We start from the raw sequence: 13,894 nt of genomic DNA, 5'->3' as shown, positions 1-13,894 counted from the left end.
CTTCTTGCCCACCTGCGAGTTGAGTGGTTGGAGGTTCCATCCTTTCCTTTCCTTTCCCTTCCCTTTTTCCCTCGTCTATTTTCCTCTTTCCTGCTTTGCCTGCCTTGCCTGCCTTGCCTGCCTTGCCTGCCTTGCCTGCCTTGCCTGCCTTGCCTGCTTACTTGCTTTCCTGCCTTCTTCCTCCTCCAAATCTCTCTCTCTCTCTCTCTCTCTCTCCTCTTCCTTTTCTCCGCTTCATCCCCTCAACCTTATTCTTATTTTCTCTTTTCTCTTTTCTCGTTCCTCTTTTCCTCTCCTTTCACCACCCACGCTCTCTTTCCAACTGCTATTTCGCCTTCATCTTGTCTTTTTCAAATTGACCAGTCTTCATATCTCATATGTATAGAATCATCTGCCTCCATGCCGTGAACCCGTCGAGCGAAATTAATCATGGGCCTGCCTCCCTCCTCCTCCCCCCCTCCTCCTCCCCGCCGCTAACCGACCCTTCCGCTCCCTCCGAGTTCGCTCTCCTCCGCTCTTCCCCTCTTCTCTCTCCGTGATGGAAGACCAACGACCGACAGTTGTAACCGTCTCCATCGTCTTTTTTGTTGTCGCCACCGTCTTTGTTGCCTTGCGCTTCGTGTCTCGCCTTTTTATAGTTCGCAAAATTGCCCTGCATGACTATTTTATGCTCTTGGCCTGGGTATACATCCATCATATCAGTTTCCTCTATACAGGGCGATAAGCGAACTGACCATACTCCCGAACAACCTCCAGTTCCTTGATTTCGGCTTCTCCTTCTCCCTCTTCTACGCTACCCACCAAGGTCTCGGTCTTCACGATGTCAATATTCGCCCCGAGCAACGGCCTGGCCTCAACCGCGCCGATTACGCCTTTACCGTCCTTTACGTGAGTCCTCCGCTCCGCTTCTACTCCCTGCGCTCTTCTCACGGACGACTCAGAACCCGACGTTGATGGCCATCAAAACCTCCATCCTGGTCTTTTACCTGACCCTTACACAAGGCGAAAAGATATTCCGCTGGGCCACCTACGTCACCCTCTTCGTCGTCAATGCCGCTGGCCTGGCCCTCACCCTGGTCAACGTCTTCCAGTGCCGTCCAGTCAGTGCTGCTGTCGCATATCCCTTGCCCGACGGCGCCAAGTGCATCGACATCCTCACCCTCTATCTATCCTCCTCCCCCGTCAACATCATTACCGACCTGGCCATCCTCTGTTTACCGAACCCCATCCTCACGCGCATGCGCCTGCCGCGCAAGCAGAAAATCATCATCGTCATCACCTTCAGTTTTGGGTTCTTCGTCGCCGTTGTTGATGTCATTCGCATCGCCTACATTCAAGATGCTGCGACCTCCCGTCAGATTGCTCTCAAGGAAGTTCACTTGCAGGGTACCCCCGGCGACGATTTGAGCTGTCAGTCGACTGTGCCCCATTGTTGCATCTTCGTCTACCTCTAACTCAAGCTTTAGGGTACGCGGCATTCTCCTTCATGTGGTCCGTCATCGAAGTCAATGTTTCCATTATATGCGCCTGCGTTCCCAGCCTCAAGCCGCTCGTCGCCCGGTTGCTTCCCAAGCTCATTCGCGACACTGACGAGAGTTATCAAGCCTCTTCGCCGGGCACCCAACCGCTACAGCCGCTGGCGCCCATTGCAGTCGGGGACTCTGTGCCCCGACCTGCCCCGCCCAATGGAACCCCAAATCCTAAACCCACCCAGTCGGAGAGTCGGAGCAGTCAGGCTGGCAGCGACGCACGCGTTGATCTTACGGAGTTCCTGGCCACCCCGCCGCCCCATTCAGGCCCGGAAGCGACCGACGTGGAGCAGCGCACGAACACAGTGACCAATTCCTCCTACCCGCCCAGTATCACCTTTTTCGACTTTGTCAATATGAAACAGCCCGCGAATATGCTCAAGCTGAGCAACAAGGAGTCCATTACGCCCATCGCGTTCACCACTGTTCTGTTCTTTCTCTGGGGCTTCGCTTACGGATTGCTCGACATGCTGAATGAGCAATTCAAGAAAATCTTACACCTTGGTGTATATCGATCGTACGGGTTGCACGCGACCTACTACGGTGGTTATCTGTTGGGTCCACCGCTTGTGGGCCGTCCCGTGCTCAAACATTGGGGCTTCAAGGCTTCATTCATAACGGGCCTCTGCATCTACGCATGCGGCTCCCTCATCTTCTGGCCCTCCGCTGTGTTGACTTCTTATTCAGCGTTCGCTGTGTCCAACTTCATTGTCGGGTTCGGCTTAGCCGTGCTTGAGACAGCCGGCAACCCGTTTATTGCTCTATGCGGTCCGCTCGAAAACTCCGAGATTCGTCTGAACATCTCACAAGGTGTTCAGGCTGTTGGCAGTGTTGTTTCGCAGCTTCTTGCGAAAAAGGTTCTGTTTAAAAAGGTGACTGATGTTTCCTCCTTGGTAGACGTTCAGTGGACCTACCTTGGCATTGCTCTATTCGACGTGATCCTGGCTCTCGTCTTCTACTACCTGCCTGTCCCAGAAGCTTCCGATGCTGATCTGGAAGAGTTGGCCAACCGTCGGCGGTCTGACAACCGTGCTCGCGTGGCGGGGTTGCCGGTGGTTTGGGTCACTCTGGGTCTGGGTATATGGTCTGTGTTCATGTATGTCGCGGGCCAGGAAGTGTTGTCTATGAGCTTCGTGCGTTTTGTTGAGGAAGTTCATCCAAAGTAAGTTCCCTATCCTGGGTGTCTTTTTGCTCTTTTCACTAAAGCGGTTGCAGCGGTTCCTTGACTCCCTTCGAGTTCTTGACCATTGGGCACACGGTCTTTGCAGTGGGGCGATTTTTAGCCGCTCTTCTGCAATGGTTTCTCAAGCCACGCTGGATTCTGCTGTTGTCCTACATTGGCATGATCGTGTGCGCTGCGCTGTGCATGCATACCACCGGCCTCACGGCGGTGACAATGGCCGAGCTTGTATATCTGTTCGAAAGCGGTGCCTTCAGTATCAGTTTTGCCATCGCTTTGCGGGGCACGGGACGACATACCAAGACAGCCGGCTGTCTGCTGACGATGGCCATCGGAGGGGGCGGTATCTTCCCGTTTGCGCAGTACGCAGCGCAACTGGTAGGCGGCGTATCCTACTCGTATAGCGTTCTCGTGGCGGTTTCCGCCGCGGGTGCCATATTCCCAATATATTTGAACCTCGTACCGGCGGCCAAGAAGCAGGTGGACCCGGTGCCCAACGAACACCTGCGACATCCTCGCCGCCGTAGCCGCGGCGTGCCGCGTGCCAAGGACAATCCGTCTGTGGGTGGAGTGCTGTCGCGACGGCGCAGTGTGCTCTTGGATCCGCTACCGACCGTCCACCTGACGGAGTGATTGATTTTCTTGTTTTCTCCCCTTGGGGATATGCCTTGTGATACCCATACATTGTTTAATATTCTGTTTTATCCTGGACTTAGCATGGCGTCAGGTTGCATTAGCATTTGGAATGACAAACCGACCGCATCGCAACGTGACAGCGTTGACATCATACTGAAGCGTCATTTGATTTGCGCGCTACACCATCTATACATCGGAAGACAATTGGCGATGATTATGTACAGAGAAGCAGGGTTATGGATCAAAGTACCCTGATGAATCGAACGGTCCATACATACACAGCTCGAAGACTTGCTGGTTGAACGTATTGTTTACTGTAATGATGTCCCCATATTTCATGCAGCGCGACTTCATGGTGCAATAAGCTTTGAAGTCAATAGTTAAGACTTAGGAGACAACCCTCCCTGTCAATGTCTGTGCCTGTGCCTGTGGCTAGTCTAGGCAGTGGCTGTGCGGGAACACTAGTCGTAAATGCCACGGCACTTCAATACCACTTGAGGTACCCGTACGTGACTCTGAAATTTAGCAGCATACCGTTCAGTACCGTCCCGTCACATACAGCCCGTAAGTTACATTTATACCATACACCGTTTCACCCCCGTAAATAAAGCAGTAGTTAACTTACTTATCAGGTAAGGTGTCACGAATAAAAGTCATTGTTCTCCCGAGATTCTGGGCGCCGGTTTCCAGGTAGATTGAGATTCGAGGCGCCCCGAGGCAGTGAACGCGCCCGATGCCGATTTGGAATGCAACGGTCGAGACCTCGTAGCTGTGTCCATGGAGCATTTTTGACCATGCTTGGTGAAAGTTTCGTGTGTAGAATGGTCTCCGCTCGTGGTGGGTATCGAGAGCAAAATACAGAATTATGCAGGTATGTAGTGAACCCGTAAATTGATCCGTGCGTTGTCTGGATGCCGTATCATCTTAAGAGATGAATCGTGGATAGGAGACATGGATGGATGGAAGGGACTCCTGCCGGCCTGAGGAGGAAGGCGGAAAGGAAAGCCCTCCTATGAGGACAGTACCTCGTCCGTCTATTGTTCTTGTCGGCAAATCTCAAAGCCAAGATCCGATCGAAAGCTTATTACAGGGAGGTGGGACTACCACAGGAGAAGATCTATGTTGCGGCGGGCTAACATCTCTCTGGGGCTAGATGCAAGAACTAGTGATTACGCGTGGCAATGACCCATTGATTTGACATTCATGATTCATGATTGTGAAAAAAGGTATGGTAAATATGTACTATGAAGTAAAGCAGCCGGCGCCTCTATCCATGCGCTGAAACAAAACGGGAGAAGAAAAAGTCATCATCATAGCACCATCTCATCGACGATGGCGAAGCATTTACCACCAGTCGCCCTGGTCCTTCATGGCAGCAGCAACCTTGGTGAAACCAGCGATGTTGGAACCGGTGACCAGGGAAGGCAGGACACCCTCGGCAGGGGTGGCGTACTCAATAGCGGTCTCGAGACCGTTCTTGAAGCAGGAGCGCATGATGTCCTTGAGACGGGCATCAACCTCCTCAGAGGTCCAGCTGAGGCGGGCAGAGTTCTGGGCCATCTCGAGACCGGAGACGGCGACACCACCGGCGTTGGCGGCCTTACCGGGGGCGTACCAGATGGCAGCCTTGCCGGCGTTGGCCTGGCGGTGGGCCTCGAAGGTGTCAATAGCCTCCTGGGTGCAGCCCATGTTGGAACCCTCAGCGATGAACTTGGCACCGGCATCGATCAGCGCCTGCGCCTCCTCGCCGGAAACCTCGTTCTGGGTAGCAGAAGGAAGGGCAACGTCGACCTTGCCAACGTGCTTCCAGGGACGAGCACCAGCGATGTACTTGAACTTGGCGGAGTCGGCGAAGACACCCTCGGAGACGATAGAGGCGAGCTGCTTGCGGGCGACCTTGAGGTCGGCAATCAAGGCGATCTCCTCGGGGGTGAAGCTGGAGTCGTTGACAACGATGAGGGAGCCCTGGCTGTCGCTCAGGGAAACGACGGAACCACCAAGCTCAATGACCTTGAGGGCGGCGTACTGGGCAACGTTACCGGAGCCAGAGATGGCGACGCGCTTGCCGGAGAAGGACTCAGCGCCGTTGGTAGCGTGCTGGATCATGTGCTCAACGTACTGCGAGGTCCTGTTAGCACGGAACTCGCCTGTGATGCCAGAAAGGGAAGGGAAACATACGTAGACAACACCGTAGCCGGTGGCCTCGGGGCGGATCAAGGAACCACCCCAGGTGAGGCCCTTACCAGTGAGGACACCCTCCCACTGGTTGCGGATCTTGCGGTACTGGCCGAAGAGGAAACCGATCTCACGACCAGTGACACCGATATCACCAGCGGGGACATCAGTGTCGGCACCGATGTGCTTGGCGAGCTCAGTCATGAAAGAAACGCAGAAGCGGCGGATCTCGTTGTCGGACTTGCCCTTGGGGTCGAAGTCGGAACCACCCTTACCACCACCCATGCTCAGACCAGTCAAGGCATTCTTGAAGATCTGCTCGAAACCCAAGAACTTGAGGATGGAGAGGTTGACAGTGGGGTGGAAACGGAGACCACCCTTGTAGGGGCCGAGGGCGGAGTTGAACTGGACACGGAAACCGCGGTTGACCTGGACCTGGCCCTGGTCATCCTCCCAGACGACACGGAACTGGATGACGCGCTCGGGGACGGAGACGACAGCCAGAGCCTTGCGGTATTCGGGGTTCTTCTGGAAAAGAGTGGAGTTCTCGAGGGTCGAGGCAAGCTCTGTTCAGGGAGGGGTTGTTAGCTACAGTGGCAACATATATTGGTAGCGATTTTTGGAATGATAGAAGAACATACCCTTGTAGGCCTGCTCGAACTCGGGCTCAACGGGAAGGTTGGACATGGTGAATGAGGGAGGGAAAAGTATTTAGTATAGTGTTGTTAGAAGAAGAATGACCCAAAGAATACCCGACAAGACTTTGAGAACCTGGTCTGGGAGAGAGATGGGAAGGAGGATGGGGATGGAAGAAAGAGAGAGTGTGGTGTGAAGAGGGAGGAGAGAGAATGGGTTTATGTATCTTTCCCATCGCCTCTTTTTTTTCCGAGTTCTCCCTCTGCCTTCCCGTTTCAGTCCCCCTCCTCTCCCCCTCCTCCTCCTCCTCCTCCTCCTCTCCTTGTCTCCTTCTACCCCCGACCCCGGACTGGGTCTGTGGTAGCAGTCATGGTAGGTAGCAGTGGATGGTGGGTGCCACTGGGTCGGAGCGGAAGAGGGTTGTCCGGACGGCAAAACGAAAATGAAAAGAAAAAGAGAAACGGGAAAATCCAAAAAAGGTGTCCAGTAACGGCCGGAGTCGGACGAAACATAAGGGAGTCCCCGCCGGAGAGGAAAAAGTAGTAAGGCAAGTCAGCGGCAGCGGGACTAATCACGGCAACCCAATGCCGGGTGGGCGTCCGAAGTTCGGGGCAGTGTTAGTCGATAGTTTATGGTCACAGAATCTGCGCCCGTTATCTATCGGCGGAAACCCGCCCCTCTCGCCGCTTGCAGGCCTCCCGGGAAATCCTCGTGTGGCAAGGAATCTCTCGGGATGCAGGACTCTAAGCGAACTGGATTAAGAGGATTTTTTTTTCTTTGGGATAAAAATGTACGTCGTCTATTGCCCATGTGTTTATGAACAGCTGTCCGGTAGGAGTACTCCGTAGTGGGCTTCTGATCTGTTCCCCTTTGTTCTGTACTTACTGTACGAGGTGAAATTGTATGCCAAGCATTTCCCTGCAGACCTATCGATGGCACGTGATCTTGGAATCGATCCTCAGATCCCCCCCAAGTGCAGTGCGCCCCACGTGTGAGCGAAATTCTTATCTGATGGTTTTACGCGCTATCAGTGCGATCGTTACTAAGTAAAGTGCGCCCTCTGAAGACTGAAAGTACTCCGTACTAAGGAAGCACATCGTTGTTGGATGTTCTCTCCGAAAACAGGATGCATCGTTCACATTGTCGGGAGACTCCGGCTTCCCGGTGAGCTGAGCTGAGTAGGGTCGTGGCCAGTGGACACAGCGGGGGGGAGGGGAGAGGGGGAGAGGGGGGAAGAAGAGATGGCCGCCGCTGGCTGGTGGTGGTGGTACGGGAAGGCGGGCAAGTATAACACACGGTTCACCGGGCGATCATACCATCTGTGGCCTTGCTCTGTCCATCTCACCGGTAACCTGACCATCGCCTAATCACAACTCTGCCTATGGACCGCTTCGCCAATTGAAAAGGCAACGCAACACGATGGCACATCCCTGCCTCCTAGGGCACACGAAAGCCATCGACATCACATTGGAGTCATGTTCATTGTACTGTAGCAGCAAGGAAACCTTTAGGTTGCGGCTGACTGGCTAAACTCACCTGGGGCACATGTGATGGGGGAAGGGTGAGTTCAAGGTTACCAATTCAAATCGAGTTACAGTGACTGCGGAGCCAATCAGCATAAGCCAAGACCCTTGTCCATCCTTATCTCGACAATATCAGAGCCAATGACATGCTAGAATTGTCATAGATAAGTAGCCGAGTTCCGCAACCCGAGAGGGTGGCACTAAGGCTGTCCCGTCTGTGCTCACTGCCTCGGATTCGAGGACAGGGAGGGAATCTGCGGTGCAGGCAGGCTTAAACATTGGCAGGTGCTGAAGAAACTTTGGCACTAAACCTCTTTAATCATCCTTCCCCCACCCCCCTTCCCTCCTTCCCTGAGCCGACTCGCCCGAGTATGGCCTTCCGAGCGGAATGCGCACGCGGTGTCTTAACTTTAACGCCTCTAAGACCACAAGCTGCCCGCTAAACTCCCCCACTAATGCATCCGTCGGGGGTCGGGGTTTGTTGACAGGGATTCTGGCCCGAATTGGACTTTGCTTGGTTGTCTGGGGGAGGCAACTGTCCTTTCATCCATCTGGTTGTTGGGGAAGATGGGGAGGGTAAGATGCAAGATCCGGGGAAAGTACTAATGCACCAGTGTAACCCCGATCACACACTCTACAATACAATTGGGTAGGTGAGGACTGGCCAAGCGCTCAAACTGAACATCAGGCTCGACGCCACCAGACGCGTCGATATCTACAATGATTACTTTCTCATTTTACTTAACATCGCCTTCTAGCCAATAAAATGCTCTGCGGTGTACTTGTCAGTAGGAAGGCAAGGAGAACTACACTAGCCATGCGCTGACCTTTTCCGCTCTACCATCAGCGGTAGTACTTTTCTTAGCGCTAGTGCATTCCTCCAGAGGCAAAGTAGGATCCGATGTCGGCATCAGTCTCTCTGGTGATTATACCACCAATCAAGTGAACCACCCTTTGTCGGCCGTTGGTCCTCAATGTGGCCGCCTATCGAGGACTTGGAAGCATCAATCAATCACAGCCTTATTCTTTAGGCTATTGTTGTCGATCGACGCATTGATTCGACACAGCAGGGGAAAAGTCCTTTCTGAGATCCCGCTCAGAGCGGAAACCAACAAAGGGACCATTTGCATACTTACGCAACTATCATTTGTGGAATCTGAGAACGAATACAAGAGGACACTTTATACTTGCTTCAGCTAGTGGTAATTGCCCAAGTGCGTCGAGTCAGGCACATGCGTAGCTAGCTCACGAAGTGCATGAATCAAGGTCACGCAATGCCTGCATGCTAAATCTAGAATGTAAAATAGGCTGTGCGGGCCGCCATCCTGACAGCTTGGGGGGGGGGGGGCCAGGCACACTAGAAGTCCATGCATGCATAAACAGTGGTTCTGGAAATAAGCAGCTGCATCGACAACACAAGCGATATCTCTAATCTGGATTATTGAAACTGCGCAGCTTCTGTAGCTCGCTCGACTCACTCCTGTATATACCCCTCTCATCGCTTGCTCCAGCACACACACAACTCTCAGCCGCCGCGAGTTTGGAGACGAGAAAAGTGGGAAAGAGGGAGGGGGGGGGGTTATACTCTCGCCGCGCTCACATGACGCACGGACGGAGGCAGCCAGGCCATAGTTCATGCCAGTTCTAGTCAAGCAGGAAGCAGGGGAAGCAGGAACGGAAGAGATGCGGGCATGTTGGCGAATGTCAAATTAAGACATCATACCAACACATCTGCCATGACCTTGTCATATAACAGCCATGTCTCATGTGAGATGTTACTTCTCGCACATCGACGCTCGTCAATTGCTACGCAGTCCAGCAGTCCGTCCGTATGTGGTTCGTTCAAACGGTTCCAGTCAATTCGAAGGGGCAGAACTTTCAGATTCTAGGAACATCTTCTATACAGTACGCAGTGCTCTTGCTCAGCTGGATCAATATTTCACAGTCTGTTTCAACTTATTATTGTGTGAGTAATCGGTATAATGGATCCCCAATACACGCTCCTCCTCGGCGATGTTGTAGGCTTTCCCTCTACTCGAAGAGACAGTATCCGTAGATAAAATCCTACCCATTAGACCTGTCTAGGCCAGCAAGGAGACCCGTATAGTATGTTAAGTGGCAGAAACCCATTAAAGCTTAAATACACCCACGTATCCGGCGATATACCTGGGCTCGATTTGTTGAACTCGACACCCCACAACTCGAAACTATGGGGCGGGTGAGCTAGAGTTATGAAGCTTAGGCTTCACATTTACCGGAGAGTTCATTATGGTTGCAGTTGCTCCTGACATAAGGCTATCGTCTCATTGACTAACAGACCGTACTGAAGTATTCTATGTAGGAAGACTGGCAATCAGAACATACTACTAATACTTGGTTGTAACACAAACTAACATGATGTTGCACGAAGGCAAAGATCATCCCTAATCTCGCAATGAAAGGCAGGGAACAGTACAGACACAACCTGACAGACAGTAGAAGTACAGTCCGTCGCGTGAGTTGGCTGGAACTATTGAATACAACCACTGGATAACACAAAGATTATGTATGCTGTAGTCTCTCGGGAGAATTATCCCTACACGTAGCTCGGTTGACAGCGAATGAGAAGCACAGAGAGCTGACTCGGGGAATATCTCCTATGCCGATGATTTCTTAATTGGCAAGCTGCGTGGGGTCAATTCTATCTGCGGCTGCATGTCTTGGACACATACCATTGTTAATCCTAGCCAAGATTTAGCACCCTGCTTCAGAGAAACGGGTATGAAATCAGCCCATCTACATGTACCGGGGTAGCAGATACATCCGGTCAAGGTGCTGTATTTGTACTAAATAGCTTTCTTCCTACACGCTATGCCACTATGGATTCAAGTATAGCACTGTATCTTACTGGATACATCGATTGCGAAACGGTTCTTATGTGATTGACAGAATGAGGTACAGTACATACAGCTGGAAGATAGGTTGGCTCTATCTAGTACCATATATGTACCACATATTACGGTACGGTCATGTCTGTGACCCATGGTAAGTAATCAATGTATGAAACCGTTACCGACTGTTTCTATCACCACCAGTGTCTGCCGTCCCAGTCTGCCCCTTCATTAGGAGAGATCTGGACTAGTTGCAAACACCACCCCGTACCTGGTTTCAAGATATGTCCGAGCTAGCCTGAAGCAACCAGAGAACTGCCCACCAACATGGTTTAGTTTGTGCATCCATCATATCATCAACAATGTTGTAAAGTTTGTGTAGACTACGGGCTAAAATCCCCCTCTCCCCTCCTTCCCCCCCCCCCGCTTCTTCAGCCGCGCGCCTCATCCACTGGCGCGGATCTTCGTCGAAAAAGTCCAAAAGAAGTTTAAACTGCAATCTAGTTTTGTTCTATGAACTCTCTACCGTAGTTTCCATGCTTGTTCGATTGGGTTTTGTGCATATTTATGCATAGCGGATCTCTGAGTAGGGTTCCTCCTGCAGGGACACAACCCGAGGAGTAGGACCAAAAGAGTCCCGACTGGCCGAGGAACCAAGAATAACTACTACCTAAGTTATATGTACAGTACACTTATGGTACATACCAGACCCGATGGAGAAAAAGAAACAGCCCACGCTACTCTACCCGGATGAGATCCTCTCCTCCCCCTCTTCCCCCCTACGCGATCGATAACCACAGATCCGATCCACGAGTTCCGACCGGTGGAGCAGGGGGGCGCGGTTCGTCATCCAACCCATCGGCTCCGATCTCTCCTCCCACCCATGGTAACTGTTGGCAGATGGGAAAAATTCAAATCGATCGATCCAGGATCGGGTTTGTGCGACTCGCAGGGCACATAGGTCATTGCCTCAGATCTCAAACTTATCTGCCCTTGGAGAATAAAGAAGGTGAGTAGTCTATGAGTCTATGTATTGACACACGTAAATAAATATCTGTTCGAAGCAGAGGTTCAGCAGAACTGCTTTAGTAGTCTCACGCAATACGGACTGCATGCAACAAGTGTATCTTCCGTGCGAGTGATTGACCCAGATAAACTCCGAGTGCCCACTCACTCACGACCTTGCCCATGACGATTCTAACCGAACCGTGATGTTCGCCTCGGTACATTGTTCCCGTCCGAACCAATGCCGTGTTCCACAAGCGCACTACTGGGCTGTCAGCCTCGCTAGAGGTCGCTTCGCTTGTTTCAGACTTCTATCGTTCCGGAGGTAGGTGCCCAATCGAGACACTTGTCGTGGTCGATCCTCACCAGGTTGGCACTGTCATCTAGGTTCTGGAGGGGGGGGGGTTGTGAACCGCGATTGCAATAGTAGGGGGCTCAGGGGGCGCGGCTATTTTCGCGTTCGAGCAAAGCATGTTCCACCTAGCGATGACGACAAGCCCAAACACGATATCGAGGATTCACAAATGTGGCAGTCAACATCACCAAAGTCAAGAGCTGTGCATTAATGCTATACTAAATACCAGCGCCTATCATGTGATTCATTGATTGGCCGCTGTTTTCAAAAAGTCCTAGGTCGTGTATATCAAAGTATAACTACCCCTTGCCAAGGAGTGCGCTTCGTAGTCAATAGTTGAAGCCGCAACTAAAATGTGGGCCTGCAGCAGTCTATCACGCTCAAGAACTCATATGATCGTCATCTCATGGCAGGCATGCGAAGAACAGAAAAAATATTAAAAAAAAATAGGGGCGGGTTCGCTATGAGTTCCCCAAGCACCGTACTGCCGCCCATAGTCGTTTGGTATTGTTCAACCTGTAGAAGTCAAACCTGGGAATCGATGCAGAATGGAGCAAGAGGAGGCAAGGAAATGAGAGAAGATTTGGATCGAGGGACTAGAAGCCTCAGCCACGTGAGCTCTGCGCTCGTGACATGTTAGAAGATGAATCGCGAAGGGCATCGGGCGCTCGAGGCCCGATCATCCAGTCCTCCATGGCAAGCCAGTCACTCCAGCTCCTCTCAGCGGCCTCGATCTCGGAGTCCAGCGGTCCCTGCAATGGGCGTAAGAATGGAATGGTCTCCAGTGGAGCGATATCGTAATCCTTCTTCACAGCTGCCCATCCCCCGCTTTTGGCGGCGAAGAGGTAATTGCGTCTCTCCTGTTCGTGCAGAGGACCGATGCCGGCGGCCCATTCGTTCCCGAAGAATCCTTGAAGCACCCCCGGAAAATCCATTCCAGTAGCCACGAGGCGACGAATATAAGGGATCAGCGAGACAGAAGGGGACACTGTCGACGGGCCAGGTGAATCCGAAGGGGTATGGTTGGCGCTTGTTGGAGAGTGATTGGTAGACGAGCTCGAGCTCGAGCTTGCAACCGGGTTGGATTCCCATTGGAATGGAAGACGAATGTTCAGAAAAGCGGAAAGCGCTTGAACAGGGACGCTGTGTTGCGCATCATCCAAGAAGTATCGCTGACAATTCTGATAGCGCGGGTACCATACGAAGATGTCGCAACCGACAGTAGACGATTCCGCGGGTCCAATCATCGCTACTGGTTCGCGGGTATGATTATCATTCATTGGAGGGGCTGAAGCACGTTTCGTGGGGTCAATCGAATTTCTGCTGCGGAAAAGTTCACTCGCGTCAGTTCTAAATCGCCCAAGATCATGGCTTCGATGCTATGCTATTTGGTTTCGACATTGTCTAATGGTTTTGGCTGGTGTTTCGACACTTGAGACAGAAGTGGCATAAATCAGGCTCGGCTCTGTGAAAAGCGCCAAAAGCAGCAAGTGGGATCGTACAGGTGAACACCAAGACTGAACAGCCGAAGTAGAGGGGTAGAAGGTATAGAGGACGAGCGAATGCTTACTTGCTATCAATCACACTGCGTCCCCTTCGAAGAAGAGATCTTCGTGGCCGCGAAGATGGGGAGGACAACGATGGGGAACGAAACAGATTCCTGATGGTAAACCCTAGGCCTCTACCCGGATGAGATTCGTCCATGGACATCTGCTAGGCGCGATCCATCTATTATTGAAGCAGAAAACACAAGTCATGACAAGGGCCCTGGCCCAAGAGAAACGCTCGTCGGGGGGGGGGGGGAGAAGATGTGGTCTTAGGCGAACAAATACTGGTCGGTGATAGTCGCAGCGGAGGAGGAAATAGAGAGGGGGTGGGTGGGGGGGGGGGGGTACAACGCTCTACTTTAGGTGATGGGATCCATTGGAAAAACTGGAACGGGGCCGCATATGAACATACATAAAAGTTCAATTTGAGACAAAAAT

General features: G+C 52.2%; 3 protein-coding genes across 3 annotated transcripts; 1 reads left to right on the top strand and 2 right to left on the bottom strand.

The window, feature by feature from the left end:
* Nucleotides 1–538: 538 nt before the first annotated feature.
* Nucleotides 539–3,342, top strand: BO86DRAFT_417105 (putative MFS monosaccharide transporter; the record flags this gene model as incomplete). Its single annotated transcript, XM_025675019.1, has 5 exons — nucleotides 539–682; nucleotides 757–888; nucleotides 942–1,410; nucleotides 1,467–2,691; nucleotides 2,745–3,342. The coding sequence occupies 5 exons, from the start codon at nucleotides 539–541 to the stop codon at nucleotides 3,340–3,342; spliced, it is 2,568 nt and encodes an 855-aa protein (XP_025530003.1).
* Nucleotides 3,343–4,587: 1,245 nt separating this feature from the next.
* BO86DRAFT_12654 (glutamate dehydrogenase) lies at nucleotides 4,588–6,457 on the bottom strand. Its single transcript, XM_025666068.1, has 3 exons — nucleotides 6,162–6,457; nucleotides 5,524–6,086; nucleotides 4,588–5,463 (listed from the first exon to the last, which is right to left on the bottom strand). The coding sequence occupies exons 1-3, from the start codon at nucleotides 6,205–6,207 to the stop codon at nucleotides 4,690–4,692; spliced, it is 1,383 nt and encodes a 460-aa protein (XP_025530002.1). The 5' UTR covers nucleotides 6,208–6,457; the 3' UTR covers nucleotides 4,588–4,689.
* A 5,690-nt stretch (nucleotides 6,458–12,147) lies between these two features.
* BO86DRAFT_387225 (uncharacterized protein) lies at nucleotides 12,148–13,611 on the bottom strand. The gene is made up of 2 exons (XM_025671538.1): nucleotides 13,480–13,611; nucleotides 12,148–13,232 (listed from the first exon to the last, which is right to left on the bottom strand). The coding sequence occupies exon 2, from the start codon at nucleotides 13,187–13,189 to the stop codon at nucleotides 12,515–12,517; it is 675 nt and encodes a 224-aa protein (XP_025530001.1). The 5' UTR covers nucleotides 13,190–13,232; nucleotides 13,480–13,611; the 3' UTR covers nucleotides 12,148–12,514.
* Between the last annotated feature and the right edge of the window lie 283 nt (nucleotides 13,612–13,894).

The sequence above is a fragment of the Aspergillus japonicus genome (assembly GCF_003184785.1).
Source record: "Aspergillus japonicus CBS 114.51 unplaced genomic scaffold BO86scaffold_10, whole genome shotgun sequence".
Lineage (NCBI taxonomy): Eukaryota > Fungi > Ascomycota > Eurotiomycetes > Eurotiales > Aspergillaceae > Aspergillus > Aspergillus japonicus.
Note: the sequence above shows the minus strand (reverse complement) of the source record. Positions and strands in the feature narration are given on the sequence as shown.

Coding starts and splice junctions, on each gene's coding strand:
- BO86DRAFT_12654 (XM_025666068.1), bottom strand. CDS start 6,207: ATGTCCAACCTTCCCGTTGAGCCCGAGTTCGAGCAGGCCTACAAGG. Junction 6,087..6,161: donor GTTCGAGCAGGCCTACAAGG/GTATGTTCTTCT, acceptor CTCCCTGAACAG/AGCTTGCCTCGACCCTCGAG. Junction 5,464..5,523: donor CCGGCTACGGTGTTGTCTAC/GTATGTTTCCCT, acceptor AGGACCTCGCAG/TACGTTGAGCACATGATCCA.
- BO86DRAFT_387225 (XM_025671538.1), bottom strand. CDS start 13,189: ATGAATGATAATCATACCCGCGAACCAGTAGCGATGATTGGACCCGCG.